This window comes from Equus caballus, chromosome 20 (assembly GCF_041296265.1).
Source record: "Equus caballus isolate H_3958 breed thoroughbred chromosome 20, TB-T2T, whole genome shotgun sequence".
Lineage (NCBI taxonomy): Eukaryota > Metazoa > Chordata > Mammalia > Perissodactyla > Equidae > Equus > Equus caballus.
This window is the reverse complement of record NC_091703.1, coordinates 39066534-39085220: the sequence shown is the minus strand read 5'-3', so window position 1 is coordinate 39085220 and position 18687 is coordinate 39066534. Positions and strand designations below refer to the sequence as shown.

Here is an 18687-nt window from a genome sequence, read left to right as displayed (position 1 = left end):
CATGATTCTGAACTGTATAAAATGATGTATTCTTAAGTGTTATTCTCCCTCATCCCCACTAACCTGTCCCCATCTCCCCATCCTGTTCTTACTTACCTCCTGTGGGTAACCAGTCTCATTAGTTCCTGGTTTACTCTTCTTGTATTTCTTTTGCAGAAATGAGCAGATACATGTTTCGGGGTTTTTTTCTTTCTATCTCCTTCCTTTTTGCATGAAGAGTAAACCACTATGAATGGAATTTTTTAAATGTCTGAATAATCCTTTATGTAATTTTATTTTTTCTGTTTCCAAATATATTAAGAAAGGGCAATGACTAACGTTTTGTCTCTTGTCTTGTTAGATTGTACTTTCCTGGGAAATTTTAGAGTAAATGGTTTATTTTTACTTTCTCTCTCAAAAGCCCTTTTTGGTTTTCTGGAACAAATCAGTTTAATAAAAATTTATGATGTTATATTTTCGCTTATCAAGGTAAAGATGTCCTGCTTTCGCTCTTTGAAACAAGTTAGCTGTGTGTGGGAGGAGGACAGAAGTTTGACTGAAAAGTGGTCCCTGCCAGAAACCAAGATCGTCTCATTTGTTTTTGAAGTCTTCTCAGTCTTTACTGGTTTGCCTTTTTTTGTAGCATCACTCGTGCCCTTAGATTCAAAACCAGGTATAAATCCTAGACATAAAGCCAGTTCTGCAGTAAAAGAGAACAATAGACAATGATCACCCATTATATTATGTCATTATAGATATGCCAGAGTTACAAAGTTTCTGTCGCTTCTGTGTAAAGGTAGAATAAAGTAGTGAGGGGAGGGGGCACACATGCTTTGGAAGTGATAGATTTGAGTTTTGAATCTTGGAATCACTACTTAGTATTTTTATGACTTTAGACAAGTTACTTAACCAGCTTGAGCGTCTAGTTTTCGTATCTATAAAATAGGAATAATCTTTAACCCTCAACAGGTTGTTGTGACAGTTAAATGAAGAAAGGTGCCTAGTACATGGTGGACGCTTAATTTCTTCTTTTGGCCCTCTATGTTATGTTTATATAATTTGTTTTGCTTCCTTTAAATAGATGTAAGGAAAGAAATCCTTGACTCCTCTTTCTCTTATATCCTACCTACATCTACTCTGTCAGCAAATCCTTTTTGCTCTATCAGAGTTGACCTAGACCCCGTGATTAATTTGTTTTTGTCTTTAATAAGAGTCTTCAGATTAATTATATATCTTCTTAATAGTAATCTTACCTAAATCATATTTCTCCAGGGTTTTGGTTTGGTTCATTGTTTTTGTTTGTTTTCTTGAGGTACAATTCACATATAACATTGTATTAGTTTCAGGTATACAATGTAATGATTCAATATTTGTATATATTGCAAAATAATCACTGTATTTTTTAACACTCATCAAACAAAAATGTTCGTTTTTTGAAGAGTAATGTTATGGACTGAATCAAAAGGCTTTTGCTGAATTGTAGTCTTTCTTTCCTTTTAGTAATTTGTATGTCTCTCTGTGGAAGAGAGAACTTAAATTAGTTTGACAAGATTTCTTCTTTCTCAAAGAAATTTTGATTTTTACTTTGATTTTTACTCTCTGTCAAGATCCTAATGCTTGCAAATCAATTTTTAGATTGTGTTCCAGTGTGTTTTTTCTTGTGTCAGTTAAGATGACCATCTTGTAATTTTTATTCTGTCGTCTTTTTTCCATTAAAAAAAAGTCACTGTGTTCTAAGGTACTCTAATTGACATTACCATGATGACTGAAACTTGAGTCATCGTACTTTAGTTTAATTGCCAATAGTGGCTACATCGTTACTTTTAAGATTTGCTGTCTTAGAAAATCCAGTCTGACTGACAAAAGGCTCTAAATAACTCCCTGCTCCTCTTCCCCCAAATCCCCTTCTCTCTGATTTGTCAACTTTCATGCTTGGAGTGGGCACATCAAAGTGCTGGCTGTATGTGACTCTCCTGTGTCTTGCTTCACAGTGCTTCCAACCACATTTGAATGCAAAGAATGCAGACAATTGGCTGTATTTTCAAATGTGAAAATTTCAACAGAGTAATCCGCAGGATGAAGCTGTTGGAGTACCCTTCCCTCTCACCTCCTTTCCTTCTCCAAATCCCACTGAAATGAGAGAAGGGGGCTGGGGTGGAGAAGGATTTCACAAGAGGGAGAATTCTTATTAGTGCTGGAAAACAGGGAGAGTACAAGAAGTTGATCAGAAGTGATGAAGAATTTCTAGAATATGTAAAGTAGATAAAATTGGGCTGATGGAAACTAGACTCAGGAAACCCAACCCAGAACAGGTGTAGAGAAGACCTCTGCAGAGGTACATACTGTTCTTCTCAGCCAGCTCGGGCAGAACTCCAAGCTCACTGTCAGCTGGTCCAAGGGAGCCAAAGCAGGCTATGGGGCAATCGTCTGGGTTATAAAACAATATGGGACAGCTGGGCCAGTAAAGCTCTAGTGTAGTAGTTCTTAACTTTGGCTGAATTGAGAATTACCTGGGGAGCTTTTAAAATCCTGATGCCCAGGCCTTAGCCAGACCACTTAAATAAGAATCTCAGATCTCAAAGGATGGAACTCCAGGCACAAGTATTTTTTTAAAACTCCCCAGAGGATTCTAGTTTGCAGCCAAGGATTAAGAACTACTACTCTAGGGTCTGGCTGTACTTTTGCTCCCAGGCTAAAGCCAGTAAGGCCAGATTTCTAAAATAAAATAGGGGTCTGCCTCAGAAGACTCCACGGGTTAGGACTTGGACTAGAGAATGAGAATGTGAAGTATCTTTAAACTTTTAAAGCACTTTTGAAGGGGGAAAAAGTGAAATAGGTGAAAAAAGGGGAAAAAAGTGAAATAGCAGCTCTACACAACAGGTAAATAGGCTAAAGTGTTTTGCTCCTGAAGTGAAACTTGTTCATACGTCACCAGCGGGGGAAGGTGTCCCCAAACTTCCTGTGCACACCGTACTCAGCACATAATAAATGCTCTATAGCTGCTTGTGGAATCTTCCCCTTTAGATTCCCTCAGTCGGCCCACCTCTTTTGGGAAAAGGCCTACCATGGGAATATATCCAACTGCTGAGAAAAACTGTGCCAGGTAACTATAATCGTTTCGTCTTTCTTAATCCTTCCTTTATAATATGAATAGACAACAAAGAATCATCAGCAAATACCATGAGAAAGAAGACCAAAATAGACTTAGAAGTAGTAGAAGAGAACTTTTAAAATACTAATTATTATTTCAGAGAGATTTAACAGAATATTAAATTCGTAAGTCAAAAATCCAGCTTCTCTGGAAAAGGAAAGGGAGGACAAGAGAGTTTCTGGAAATTGAGAATATGATTATCAAAATTGGAATTCAGAGGAAGGATTGAAGAACAAAATGGACAGTCCTTCCATTCTGAATTAGTGATCTGAAAGATAGTCAAGGATATCTCAGAACATAGAAAAATTAGAAGACATGAATGATATAGGCAATATGCATCTAAACAAATGTGTAACAGAAAATAATTTCCTGGAGAAGACAGAAGAGTCTTAAGATTGAAAGGGGTAGTTGATAGTGGCATATAGGAGTAAGGTGTGCTTTTTCACCTAGATAGATCCTAGTGAAATTAATTCCATAGCTTAAAAGAAAATTCTGAATTCCTCCAAGGTGTAACAAGATATGGGCAAAGGAGTGAGAATTAGAGTGACATCAGACTTCTTATTTGTGACACTAAATAGTAAAAGACAATGCTTTGAGCATTGTCTACAACTATGAGTAATTTGAATCTAGGCTTCTGTACTCAACCAAACTAAGTATGAGAACAAAATTAACTTTTTGGAATGTGCAGATCATGCTGTTTTTGGAAAAAATACTATGACATATACTAAAACATCACAAAAAATAAAGCCAAGAAGTAGAGACTCAAGGCATCAGAAACATTAGTGAGTGAGAAGTTAATTTCCATAATATGACAACAAAGTTGGATACGTTTATCTTGAAAGATCGCTGAAATGGTAGAACTATAATGTTAAAAATAATAATAGTTTAAGAGTCTGGAGATAGGTTTTGGGTTATTTTAACAAAATGTGGTGTGGATGGGAAATGAAGAGGGGAGGCAAAATTGTCTAAAATTATTTTCTTATTCCAGGGGAGATTATGCTGGTTAATTCTTAACATTGGTTATATATATATATATGTCTTTAAATGATTTGTTTAAAATTTAATGGAAGGTACCGGTAAGAATAGCGTGTAGAGCTTCAAAACCACCCTATATGGAGTGAAGAAGTAGAGGAATGAGGAAAATTTGATCAATCCAGTAAAAGTAGCAAAGGAAAAATAACCAGAAAATATTATATAGAAAACCTAAAATAAGAGGGTAGGAATAAAACCAATCATATCAGTGCTTACAAAAAATATAGATGAGATAAAGTCACCTATTAAAGGCAAAAATTCTCATAAGGGTAAAATGACGACCACAACAACAAAATCTAGCTATATGCTCTTTATAAATAAAACACAAAAAACAAAATGGTGCCAAAGATCGAAAATAGAGGAAAGATTTGACTCTGTTGAGATTGAACAGAGCTGTGAGGGTTTTGGGGTTGGTTTGTTTTTCACATGTTTTTGAAGTATTTATGAATGTCCTGGCGAATAAGTCAAGAGAGGCAATTTTTGAAGCCATTTTATTATATGTTTCCACAAAATAATGAAGTGTGCCACCTGGTCTAAAATTGACAGTGTTTATTCTTTCAAATATTTTGGATTTATATAGCTCCTTCTAAAAAGTATCTTCAAGTCTTCAGGTAGAGTAAAATCTCAGTAAAAAGTAGTATTTTTCATTATAGAAAAAAGTCCAGCCAATGGATCGTTTATTTTAGAATAGTATTAAAAAACAAAAGCTCCCTATCAGTAAACAATTTAAACAGCTCTTGGAATTTATTAAAAATAGGAGTACTGACTAATATATTCAAAAAGGAAAATTCCTATAAATGAGTGAAAATTACTACCGTTTTCCTGAATTCCCTGTTTTTAGATTAATCATTAAATAAATATTTACTTTCTGGCCCTGAACTGTGTGTTGGGCACTGTGAGGTACAAAAGAAGCGTAAGACGCTGCCTTCGGCTACTTTGCGTCTTATTCATACGTTGACAGCTCTCTCTGTGGAGCTGTTAAGTGGTTTCTTATACCAAGTTCTAAAACATATTTAATCTGGTATAATTTACCACTAATTACAGGAAAATAACCCTAGCTAACATTTATTGAATTCATCTCTGTGTATCCACACGTAACACAGTGTTTTCACATGACAGACATCCTGACATATGAATGAATAAATGCCAGATACTGTGCTAAAAGCTTTAATTCAATTGCTGTTTAATCCTCTCAACAATTATGAGTTAGCTAATATTATTTCCCCTATTCTGTAGATGAGGAAACTGAGCTTCAGATAATTTAAATGACCTTGCCCAAAGCCACAATTGTTAGGTGACAGAATGGGACTAGAATCTAGGTCTGACTAAAAGTGCTATAGTGGTATGAAGAGAAGAGTGATGAGAATTTGTGTTGGTGTAGAATTTATTGCTGTGTGTACGCTTCCTGTTTAGACTAAGATCCATAAGTTATTGGCGTAGATATCATTCTATTCAAGTAGCCGGGTTCCACGCCTGCCCTCAGCGTCTGTCCCTCAGTTACACAAGCAGTCTGACAGTAGTGTTTGTTCATCTCGAACAGCACAACATGGTGCCGAGGAGGAACGGACGCAGCTTGGGGGAAGCCTGACCACCACGCTGATGGGAACAGTTGCTCATCTAATCAGTGATGAGCAATCCGTCTCTGCTTCCTCATTTGCCTTTTCAGGGGATCATTAAGATCCCACTGTCTCTTGGATGCTCTGCTGTATTAGGCAGGAGACGCAGGCAGAGAAGCTCATTTGGCATGAATTAGACAGCAGAGAGAACCCTTGCTGAGTGGGAGTAACCTGTCACAACCTGGTTTTCTCTGGCCAAATGACCGGTCTTGTCTAGTAGTAATGCCATTACAATATCCCCATTCAGATCCCCATGACCCAGTCATTGTTTTGGGAATGAGTGCAAAGTGATCAGACACCAACTACTATAATTAGAAAAGGGAAAAACAGACACTCACCAGAGCTAACGTCTTTAGGCTGGAGCGTTTACAGCGCTTTTTTTTTTTTTAGGTTATGGAGGCACTTTCTCAGTTTTGCTTCCTAAAATACAAATTACACAGTTTTTGAGTTCGTGCATTCCAGTTTTTGTTACTGCAGTGCACTCTCTTTCCTTTTCCCCCCTATTTTAATCGGAGTACAAATTGCTGTCAGCACATCGAGTTCATGTGCCAGCCACATTCAGAACAGGGTGTTCTGTGCTCTTCAAAACAAAATCGCTCTAGGGCAGTAAGAGAACAATAAGTCAGAGCTCCAGTTTAAGTGATGTTTTGCAGCAGACCGGGCTCACTTGATGTGGTTATACTCGGATTGCGCAGCTAAGCTCGGGTAATTTGATTTGGTGTGACTTCGAGGGGCTTGGAGGACCTCCCCCCTTCTTGAAGTTACATAGACTTTAAGTCAAGAGAAAGTGTTGCCCCTCTTTAACTTGTGTATTTCCTTCTCTACCAAAAAAACCCTAAGTAGAAGCATCCTGTATGTACTTTTATTCTCTTTGGGCACGTCATAGATCATTTACTTCCCGTAAATCATGCTGGTCGGAATTAGCAACAGACCTCCTGAGCCCTAGAGGCCGAGCTCCCAGTGAGTCATGATGGTTATTATTAAATATTTATTAAGTGAGTATTTGCACTAGGAGATGCAAGGTCAAAAGCAACCACAGGTCTTCCACAGCCAGAGCTGCCACAGTTTTCTTTGGTAGCAATTATTGAGACAGTTTGAAAAAACCCCTGCATCTCTGGGAGCCAGGCCTGACTGCATCTGTCACCATGAAGGGGCCCCTACTGTGGCAGTCAGCAGGCGTTTCTGTGGCTCCAAGGTGCTGTGTAAGTTCTTGTCGGCAGTCTTGTAGAACTTGTCACACCAGTGTTCCAGCTTTAGAATCCAGGTAGCAGAACGATAGCCTCTGCCGCCTGTGGATGTAAAGGACCAGTGGGCCGTGTGCTCCCGCAGTCTGCTGCCTCCTCTTGCCCCAACACTCCGGATAATATCAGTACAGTTGGGTGCCGCGTGACCATGTTTGTCTCAACTCCGGAGCAGAACGCGTGTGCCACAGTGGTCCTGTAAGATGAGTGCCGTAGAGCCTAGGTGTGTGTAAGCACTCTGTGTTGTTCACACAACTATGAAATCGCCTAACGACTCACTTCTCACAACGTATCCCTGTTGTTAAGTGACACATGACTGTAGTAAAAGGTGATGGTTTTATATATACATATAAATTGGTGTGTGTGCTTATCACTTTATCAGTTCATAATTTTATGGTACTGTAGGTAGTGCTTGTTCAGGTTCAATTTACAAAAGTTAGATTTACCAGAAAAAAAGATTAGTCTGTATATAAGGTACATAGTAAGTATTTATAAGGGCAATTTTTTACCTTCCTGTTAGGTGGCCACAAACATTCCATGATTTGTCTCTCTTAGAGCAGCTGCAATGAATGTTTTGTTTGGTTTCTTAATTATGCCTTCATTATAATTTGACTTGAACTTCTTTTTTGGCTTGCTTGCTTCACTTCTCTTTCCCAACATGTTTATCAGTAGCCAATCCTTTTTTTTCGTAATATGGTGAGTTATTGTATCTAAAGAGAACTTCCGAAATTATTTCTATAATTTTAATATCAAATATATGCATCAAGCTGAAAACCAGGCTAGGAAACTGACACACAGGCAGGAATCCTTTGCAGAGTCTCTGGATTTCCTGTTTTGAAAACACATTCAGACTTGATCAACTAAAAACCACAATGAATGTACTTATAGTTTCCTCCCCTACTAATGTACTCTCCTTTGGGGAGGAAGATCATTCTAACAATAAACCTTAGACAAAGAGATCTGTCAACCAAGTTGCGAGCTACTAGGATAATAAATCTCAGTATTTGAGATATTCCACACTATGGGGGCTGAAATTCACTTAACTCAGCAAATCTTTTTTTGTGAAAAAAGTGTCATTGCATTAGTCTAAATTAAATTTCTTGGGCAAATTTAAAAACGTTTATGAACACAAACTTTTCAGAACCCTCAACTCCTTTAGAAACATCAGCTTTTACTCTAGTAAAAAATATCTTAAGCCTTAGGCTCCCTGCAGAACCTCTGTAGTATGTATGTATTTGAAAGTAATAAAGTTGAGTTTATTTTGAAAATGTTTTCCAATTCAAAAGAACTTTCAATGTGCTGCAAGTTAAGTGTTTTTAGCTGGAGCATTCCAAAAGTGAGTGTAATAGAATCATCTACGTTTGGAGTAGGGGACGTGGAACAAAATCCCTGTCTGCCGGCTCCACCCCGAGAGCCGGGCTAGCTCCTGTGCTTGTCTGCAGGGTCTGACTGGAGTGGAGAGTCAGGCCTTCTCTACTTTGGCGCAAGCGTCTGAGACTCCATCCTATGTCTGCGATGGGAACAAGTCTCCTAGTGAATGAGAAAAGAGCTTCAAAGCATAAATAAATATCCAGGTGATGTTTTAGTTCAAAAGTAAAGTAAGTTCAAATTGAATTTCTATTTGGAAAATAATTGTCTCATGGAATGAGTATAACAGAACAAGTGATTTTTAGTCTCTCTAAAGGAAGTTATTCATCTAACGTAGAGCAGCCGGTCTTAGACAAGAAGCATTTTAGGAAATCTTTACATTTGAATCTAGGCCATTATATATTGCAGAAGTAGGAACAAAGAATTTTCTTATGAAAGACAAATTATTATATTGCTTGGTGACTGTTGTGCTATCATACAAGCCATCCATTTTTCTTATTGAGTCAAAGACCTAAATGGAAAGGAATGAATATCCTTAATATAAAAGTAGTTGGAAAGTTTCAGAGAATTATTTATCCTAGAAAAAAATGGCTAACTGATCAAGAAAATAATATATATCTATATGCGTTTTTCCTATTTTGTCCTGAAAAAAACATAAAAACCCCTGATGTAATGTGAAATTACCCTGGGAATGAGCTGAGTGAGTCTGAGTGGAATGAGCTGAGTGGAATGGGGAATTAGGCCCCAAGAAATTGACCATTGACGTTTCAGAGGTTAAGTAATTTGATTTGTGAAGTTATAGTTGACTATTGATTCCTTCGCACTTTACATTTGTACTCTACTAAGGGAGGTAGCTTTGTTAATTATTGATGATGTTGCCTTTGGGTTTTCCATTTTTATTCAAATGTATTTGGAAAAGATTTGAATGAGATTAAGAATCTTTAAAAAAAGTTTCTATATTCAGTTAACTTTTGTTTATCATTGGGGAAATAGCCATTCAGTAGTTTTTCATCCAAGCCTCTGAATTCCAAGAAGGGGTTATAAACATTTAAGCCATTATATACTTGATATTAAGTTTGTGACATTTTTATAATTATCTATTAAATAACCTGGTATTTCTTGATCCTGTGTTAACAGGTGAGGAAGTCACTCATACAGTAGGTTTAAGCTAAACCTATGTTTCCACTTGGTTTTATTACCCCCTAAGCTATCTTATTGATATAGTTATCAACAATTGTAAGTTTAAACTTAAAACAGAAATATTATTGCTCTTAAATTTCCAGATTAGGTGGACTAAGCTTCGACAAGACCTACCTACTTGTCTCTAGATGAAATGAGAAAGGAGAAATACTCATGTATCACTGCCCTAAGTCAGCCAGTCCTAAGCAGCAGCTTTCTTGACTGTCCTGTCTCCTCTCCCTCAGTCCACCTGGAAGGCCGCTGTGGTGAAAGGACGTTCGATTGCAGGGATGTGGTATTCATCGTTGGCGAAGGAGAAGACCACGACATTCCAATTGGAATTGACAAAGCCCTGGAGAAAATGCAGCGGGAAGAACAATGTATTTTATATCTTGGACCACGGTAAGCAGCATACCGTTTCAGGACAGAGTGAAGTTATCTGAAGAAAAAGAATGTGCTTGCTTTTTCAACCGATGTCTTGGTATTTTCAGTGAGGTTAACGCTAACAGTGGAAATATTTAAGTCAGGCTACAGTTAGTCATGGAGTAAATTAATGGGCCTTACAATATCACCAAGGTTTGTGAGCCTGTTTACTTGATTCATATGTATTAAGGATAAGAGTGACAGGCAAGTTTTGCTTGTTTGTTTATTTGTTTTGTCTGCCATATTGCCCAGACAGGAAGCTGTTTACCCTGCTCACGTGATTCTCTTGCCCCCCTTCCCTTTTCTCTAAATTAGGCATGAGGCAGTAAAACATGTGGGGGGTGGAAGGAGAAGAAGTGTTTTGATGATTTATTACCACTTGAATTTGTGCCACCTGTTCTTATACAGAGTCCCTGAAAAAAAGAGTGTTCTTCCTGGATCTAAAGGCAGCGGAGATGACTCATTTTTGCCTAAATTTTTCCCATCATAAGGATATCCATTAGCACTTCCAAGCTCAGAACTATCGGACACTAACAGTCTGTCTTGTGAAAACATGTTTGGTATTATTTTTAGATCTTACGAATCCAACCCTTCTGTCTTGAAAAATGGACCCTTGAGAGAAACCAGGGTGTTTTGATTCTGTTTGCATGAAAGTGCCTCTGCTTATCTCGTGCCTCCTCCTCCTCTGGCTCCTTGGATATCAGTCAGTAGCATTTTGAGTTACTGAGAATCTGATGACTTGCACTCGCCAGTAGGTAACACTGTGCCTTTTGCACAGTTGCTTGTCTTTGTGGGGCCGCAGTAGTAATCCAGTGGATGTTTCCCTTTGCCCTGACACTTGAGCCATAATCCTGTTTCTCAAGTGATGTGGCCATGCCACCACTCACTTGAAAATCCTTCCAAAATGCTCTACACCTTGAGCTCTCTAGAGCCTTTTACTGAGGCACTTTTTATTTAATACCTTCTTTTTCTCTGTCATGTTCTTTTTTTCCACTGCCGTATTCCCGCTCCATTGTGTTTTATTTGCATTTAGTCTCTATCTGTCGTTCATCCTCGGGTGAACCTTTTTCTCTCTTCTTATAAGGAACTTTTTGAAATCAAGTAGAGCATAGAGAAAGCTATCTCCTCCGTATTCAAATAATATCTAATTATTTTTAATCTGGTGTTCCAAAATTGTAGTAGTTCTAGACTCATATAAAGAGAGTAGTATTTTTGTTCAATGTATGTTTTCAGATTTAAGCCCGTTGAGGATAAGTTCTGTATACATTGTGGGCATATATTATCTTATGAGTCAGTTCATTAACACTTGAACCTAGCTGACAACGCAGTTGTGTGGGAAGATGTCTCAAGTTTAGGGGCAAAGAAAAATAGAAATTTTGCTTATATTTATTAATGCAAATAGTTCCTTGCAAGTTTAAATTGTTGTGTCATTAGTGGTTAAACCCAGCTATGCAGCTCACCAGCTGTGCGCACTTGTGCGGGTCATTTAACTCTCCTCAGCCTGAGTTTCCCCTTCTGCAGTGTGGGGACGGCAGCATCTACCTCACAGAGCTGTGGAGGACTAAATGAGATAATGCGCGTAAAGAACTTAGCAGAGTACCTGACGCACACACCCCCTCAGCAAATTAGCTATTATTACTATTGTGATGACTATCTTTCTTTTCCATTTTACCCTCAGACCACAAGAAAAAGGAAATCCTGTTTTAACATATGGTAGATTTTTCAGATCTTTTCAGTCATAAAAGCAGTTGGCAGGTTTTCATAAATTTCTAGTTATAAACGTTTTTTTCATATGTTTTATGGAAATAATTTAGCATAGTTAGAAAGGAACGTGTTATTTTCTCTTCAAGATGTTGGTTAGTAGTTGAGGAGTTTAGATAAAGTGCATCCTCTGCAACAGGAGACTGTCCTGTCCACACGTGCACTGCGTGGCATTATCCCTGTGTGTAGACAATCCCTGCAACGGGGCACGTGAGTGCAGTCAGTTCGCTGTCTGACTCAGAGTCCCCACACAGGACACTGCATCCGAGTGCTGCTGTAAGTACGGCTGTTGCAGATATGTGCTCTCTGTTACTCTTACTGTCATCTGTATTTCATTCTCCACAAGATTTCCAGGGCATACCTTCTCTTCGATTCTGACGGACTCCTTGGCGGGATGTTTTTAGAATAAGAAACTCATAAAATACTTCCAAAGAACTCATTTTCTCTCTTTTCTCATCAGGACAATATCTTTTATACTGTTTTAAATACTGTGACTGAATAATCTTTTTCATTTTAGGTAAAGTATGGTTATTTTTAACTTTTTTCTTCCTTATGTTTCTGTTCTGCGCCAGCCCCAATCAAAACCTTAGGCTGCCAAGAGCCATAGTGTCTAATTATTAGGCAGTGTAAGTCAAAAACGAAACAATTTTCTGGGGACACACAGAGTCTCAATTTAAATCTTGGCTCTACCACTGCCTCTTTGTGTAACTCTGAGGAAGTGCTTCTCTCTGAGCCTCAGTTTCTTCATCTGCGAAAAGGGAGCAGTTGGTAGGAACTTACTGAACAAGTGCTTCTTATATGCACATAAAGGTCTAATGGTCATTAATAGTCCTTATTTGTGTCTTTCCTCTCTGCAGGCAACTGTTAATTCAAGAACATTAATACTGGATTTCTTGTGTGACTGTAGCCCAGCTTGTCTTTTAGTTAAGTCCTGTACTTGCGTTTGTGGTGTCCTGTCTTTCAGTCAGATGCTTTGTGTGCCCTGGGTCCTTCCTTGCCTGGGCTGATCTAGCATGTCAGACAACTTCCTGTATAATGTGGAGGATAGGTTAGATGCTTCCAGAACAGTTTGCTGTGAGCTTATGCCTCCCTAGGATGATGTTCTCCATGTACATCTTCACGGAATCTCTTCATTTTTACCCAAGAGAAATTGTAGAAATAATAACCTTCTTCGGTCTTCTTTAATCCCATTGATGACAACTGTGACAGTTTGCTGCCTCCCTCAACCCAACCCCCACACTCCTCACCCTAGTCATGGGGCCCCTATTTGACGATGAGTTTTTCTCGTCCTCAGCACTATTGATATTTTGGGCTGGATGTTTCTTCATTGTGGGGGCTGTCCTGTGCAATGTAGGATGTTCAGCAGTGTCCCTGGCCTATACCCACTAGATGCCAGGAGGATCTCCTAGTTGTGACAAACTCAAAATCTCTAGACATTGCCAGATGTTCCTGGTTGGGGTGGGCGGGATTAAAATCACCTCTGTTGAGAGCCACTGGTCCTAAGGCAAGTGCCAGCTCATCTGTTGGATTTGTAGCTGCTATAGCACAGGGCTCCAAATATAACATGCTGTCGGTATGCTCAGAAAGGACTCCCCTACCTACCTAGTTCCCAGCAGTTAAGGAATGTTCTTTACTTACCAGATGGCAAAAACAAAAATAGGAGATATATAGGTCTGAGAGCTCAAAGTAGAAAACTAGTCACTCCTTCCTAAAATTGGCCACTGGTAATTATGTCCTTTTATTTCTTTGCTGAAGATACCCTTTGCCCTGCTATTAAAGCTACCACACCCCATTCCTGCCAGCTCTCACTGTATCCCTCTGCCTCTCTCTGGCTCCAGCTTCCGTTTGCTTGTGTAACAGTGGAGGTGAGTGAGTAAGCATTTTCTTCCTGAAAAATTCAGGTGAGGGGTAAAGAAAGTGGTGCAAGCAGCAAGATACAAGGGTTCCCCTCCAGTCCTTTTGCCCCAGAGAAAACTGGAGGTATTAGCATTGACCTGGTATTGACATCTTTCAACCGATAGCCTGAAAGCTTGGGTTTCCTAAGTTTTTTGCAATGCTATTCCATGTGTTAAAGAGTAGATTGGCTTGAAGCAGATGGGAACAAAATATATTCCACTGAACACCTTCCATTACTAATATGCTGGCCATTGTTCTACACTGAGGAACCATTGAACGAGACGGAGCTCCAGCAGAACTTCCATTCTAGTAGATGTGTGCTCCTTGAATGCCTTGCATTTGTTAAAGATCTTAAATGATCCAAAAGAACAATGTATAGATCCTCAGCCATTTTATTCAGTAAGTTTCGGCTAAAAGGTCTAGTGTTTGACAGTGTGATAGCCACAGAGCTAGGAGAGTCTTCCTCTTGACGAGGTGTTCGAGTTTGCCAGGGCTATTCTTTTTGATAATATATTTGTTATATCATTTGTGTTTTCTAGTGTGCTTCATAAACGTCTTGAAAAAATAGTGTGAGAATGTATTTCCTTCCTGATGTGTGAGCCTTTCCGCCCGCTTATCTGACTGGAAGTGGTACTGTTGGAGGGGACAACCCTTTAAGTGAAAAGCTTAAGACCTACCTCTAACAAACAACGCTATGAGACTGATAGTGCCTGTCTTCTCTGTCCTCCTGCAGAGAAAGCTTCGGGGAGAAGTCTCAATAGCCAAATAATAGCAGTTTTATAAAAAGAACTAGATATAAAGTCAAGCAGAAAAAAGGCAGTGACATTTAAGATCATATTAAACAAGCTGTCCCAAGGAGTACAGGTGTCGCATTACATGTAAACGTGAAGGAGAAAAGAAACCTAAATCTAGCCTGGTTTCATAAAAAACCACAGCAGTGTACTTGGCAGTCTGTCTTCTGGTCAACATCTGGTTTGTCTTCAGGGTCTCTGCTAATGTGATGCCTGCAAGTCCTGAAAGACGCCGATCCTTTTAAAGTTTTATTTTTTACTCTCCGTTTCAGATACGGTTTTGGAGAGGCAGGGAAGCCTAAATTTGGCATTGAACCTAATGCTGAGCTTATATATGAAGTTACACTGAAGAGCTTCGAAAAGGTGAGAAAATAACCAACTTCTCCGAAATCATGGTAGATTTCTTCTTTATCCACTTGCTATAAATTAGTATTTTATCTTACTAGGTGGTGTTGAGAGATGGTGTTGATTTGTATGTTGTGCTTTTCATAATCAAGTTTGTCTCTCGTCTCTGACCCTGCTGCTGGAGAATGGGACAATGAAACAGCACAGCTGATATATAACCAAGGATCTCAGTGTTCTTATTTTGTTCCTATGTGTCAGCTTTTTTTTTTTTTTTTAACTTTTTTGGGTAGAATCCAAGACTTGTTCCCTTATTTGTTCCTAGACTTGTTCTTTTTGTACTTTTTTTCCTGGGTTGAAGACAAAAAGGTTCACATTCTGCCAAGCAGCTCCTTGGGGGAGTGGGGCGCAGTTTCCCAGTGCTGAACGGATTGTACCCTTCTCTGGAGTCATGAAGAGGCCTTTTCCCTGGCTCCAAGTTGTTATCCAAAATGCAAGGCTTCAGGGGCCACCAGGCTCTGTGACAAGGGACACAAGAGACAAACGTACTAACCCTAGGCCTTTTCTTTTCATACCTGTCCAAGTAGAAAAAAGAGAGTTTGTCAATTGCCCGGGGTTCCAGAATGGCATGTCTCCCTGAGCATCGTTCCTCTCAGGCCTGCCTCCGGAGGCTCCCAGCAGCAGCTTCACTGGACAAACACAAAGCATATGCCTCAGCTGGGTGTGCTGTAGTGTCCAGCTGAGTCTCCATTGCGTCACAGAGCCCCACCCTTCCCCGAGAGCCTCGAGAACGGCATCTTTGTGTGCCTTTTTCATTCCCACATTGTTACCTCCATGTTCTGTACATTAAGCTTTGGGCCGGAAATGTGACTGTTTATATGTTATTAGACTCAGAAAGGAAATCATTGTCCTCATCCTGTAACTTTGGCTAAGAAAGTCGGGGGAGGACTGCTTTGGGATTCCCCTCCCAACGGTGACGTTCCTGATCATCCCCCTCACACTTCACGTTCCCCAAAACAAACATGCTGTCGTCATGACCATTGCTTGTTGTCAGGCACCCTCTTCTGAAGGCCTGCTAGCTCAGCACTGATCCTCCAATGCTGTCTTCATAGCACAAAATGCTTTTTATTGTTAAGGAAAGAGAAAATAATCTTTAGCATATCGTTATTTAGACCTTGGGCTTTCCTATTTCCATTTGATAAAGTAACCCCCGGCCCCTTTCCATCCATGGCCCAGTGGACATTGCTCCTTTAGAAGCATTCTCACTGTGGTATGCTACAGTCAACCTGTGCTAGGTCATCGCTCCAAGAGTATATTCTATGCAGCACTGCTTGGTATATTTGAAACGACATGAAGGTGTGTGATGTTGGAGGAAACATGACCTAATTTTCTGCCTCATAGTATTAAGAATATATTTATACTCCATAAAGACTGAACCCAATATAAAAAATGCAAAGGGCCCATGTTACTAGATTTTTAAATAATAGAGCTAAATTGGGCTGGCCCCGTGGACAAGTGGTTAAGTTTGCGTGCTCAGCTTCGGTGGCCCAGAGTTTCACCAGTTCACATCCTGGGCACGGACATGGCACTGCTCATCAGGCCACAGAGGTGGCATCCCACATGCCACAACTAGAAGGACCCACAACTAGGATATACAACTGTGTACTGTGGGGGCTTTGGGGAGAAGAAGAAAAAAATTTTTTGGCAACAGTTGTTAGCTCAGGTGCCAGTCTTAAAAAAAATAGAGGTAAATTATTAGAAAGCAACACAGGGTTGCTAGAAATACTAGTAACTCATTATTCACTTTAAGGCAGGGGAGGGGGCTGTGACACCAGGAATACACTTCTAATTGTCTCGAATAGAGAGACTTTTACAGTTACCCTCCTTAAGCCTCACAATTTCTGTGCAGTAAATGGCACTGACACAGCCATTTTCACTTTCCCTAAAGAACCCCAGATTGTCTATTGACTCTCTGTGATCCATCTAAATCCAGCTGTTTGTAATGAAAATGTAGTTGTCTGGATTTGTATCTGTAATAATGGAGAGTAATTATACACATAATACAAATTTGCAGATGATCATGAAATCATTTATTTATGGCTTTGAAATAACATTTTTGCATCAGCTTTACCCTCCCAATTATGTTTTACTTGAAATTTCTGAAGTATACATCTGCAAGTTGATGTAATTTGGAGGCTTTAGTATATCTGGTTGTTTTAGCATGGAGAGACAACTACATGACCGGGAATTTTTAAAATTCTGTATGAATATACAACTGTGACTTGACTACGATAGTGTTCCAATTTTAGAGTTGCAAACTGAGCTTGAGAGAAACAACTTGTTGAAATTATCATAGCAGTTTAGTGGCAAAGTTTGCAGGAGGTAAACGAGGGACCATAGCTTTGATTGTGTGGCCTCACCTTATAATTCTGAAGACACACTCTTTAACAGTGTATACAGCTTATATTCTTTACTGGATTCTTGCCCACTCCTCCCCCTTGGGCAGCATGGGTCAAGCTGTAGCTTTCTCGTGGAGAGTGAGTTCTTGCCCAGCAGTGAATTGGCGGTGGCACAGTTTTAAAAGCCAGTGTGTTTTGAGTAGAAGTAGCTACTGTTTCTTCTTATGGGCATCCACTGATGCTTTTTCCTCTCTGTTCATCTAACCATTGTCACAAATTTACACAATAGGCCAAAGAATCCTGGGAGATGGATACCAAAGAAAAACTGGAGCAGGCTGCCATCGTCAAAGAGAAAGGAACTGTGTACTTCAAGGTGTGTGAGTCCTCGTACAGTCCTTTCCATTTCAGAATTTACTCAAGTGTCAATGAATTGTACTGATATTCCCTACTCTGAATTCTATCAACACCCTCTGGGTAAAAATAAGCCTGAATTTTTACAAGTCTGTCATTTTCAATATAAGAAATGGTGAGAAAGAATGAATTAATGTGACAAATAGATTACAAATGCCTCTTTTACACCTTTTACTCTAGATTGTAACCCTCTGTAAAGGCAGACCAGGTCTGGCTTGCTCACCCACCACTGTATCACTCAAGGCCTAAAGCATCTTGTTTGGTACATAGTTGGCACTCAACAAGTGTTTGTCGAATAAAACAAAGAAAGAATGGAATAATTGTTACTGAGTAATAGAATTCATAGGGGTAAGTTTCATATCATTTTCCTTTCCACTGTCTTGGTGAAGTCACTAAAGCACACGAGAAAAGGAAAGAAAACTTGCACCAATTGCAAAAGAAACTGCCAGGAGGAGAGTATTAATTTCTTCTGATGGCCAAGATGATTCCTGCCACACTTGCTTTTGTGAGGAATCTTCAGAAATTCCTGAATGATATTTGTCATTGATTGCTTCTGGAAAACCCTTTCTTGTAATGTGTAGGAATGTCATTTCCTTGCTTAGATCTTAAACCCCTAGATATAAGAAAAAATGAAACAGCACTTTGCTCACTGCTAATCAGAATGCTCTGCCCATTGCTCCCCTGCCTCCAGATGTGCCTTCTCCGTGTCAAGCGGAGGGGCTTAGTGAGGAGGAGAGTTTGTGAAAGAACAGAGCTTTCGTCAAGGTTTCTTTTGTTGTTGCCACTGCAATCCGTGAATAAAAACTAGATGGTGTTTTCAACAGTCTAAGCAGTGACGCGTAAATGTACTTCATCAAGTCTTTATAAAGTCTCTGCTTTAAGACCTGCTTTTGTGTTGACAACCTTGTCTGGACATGGACAACCATGTTAACCCACATAAAACAAGTAGAGAATTATCTAAGACTGTGTAATCAACACAAAATTAACACAGCCAGAGGGCAACATGTATGGTTCTTGTTTTTCGAAGTTTGAGAGGAGTCCCATTACTGGGTCATGAAATCAGTTTAGTGGAAGTGTACTGCCTTATGTAATAGGGAT

At 39.4% G+C, this 18687-nt stretch overlaps 1 protein-coding gene across 11 annotated transcripts in view; it reads left to right on the top strand.

The window, feature by feature from the left end:
• FKBP5 (FKBP prolyl isomerase 5) overlaps positions 1-18687 on the top strand; it is a 128321-nt gene that overhangs the window by 99196 nt on the left and 10438 nt on the right. For all 11 annotated transcript variants that reach the window (XM_070245499.1, XM_070245498.1, XM_023624815.2 and 8 more), the window contains 3 exons: positions 9812-9968; positions 14710-14800; positions 17468-17551. In XM_070245499.1, the coding sequence (XP_070101600.1) occupies positions 9812-9968; positions 14710-14800; positions 17468-17551 (332 nt within the window). The remainder of the gene's footprint in view (positions 1-9811; positions 9969-14709; positions 14801-17467; positions 17552-18687) is intronic.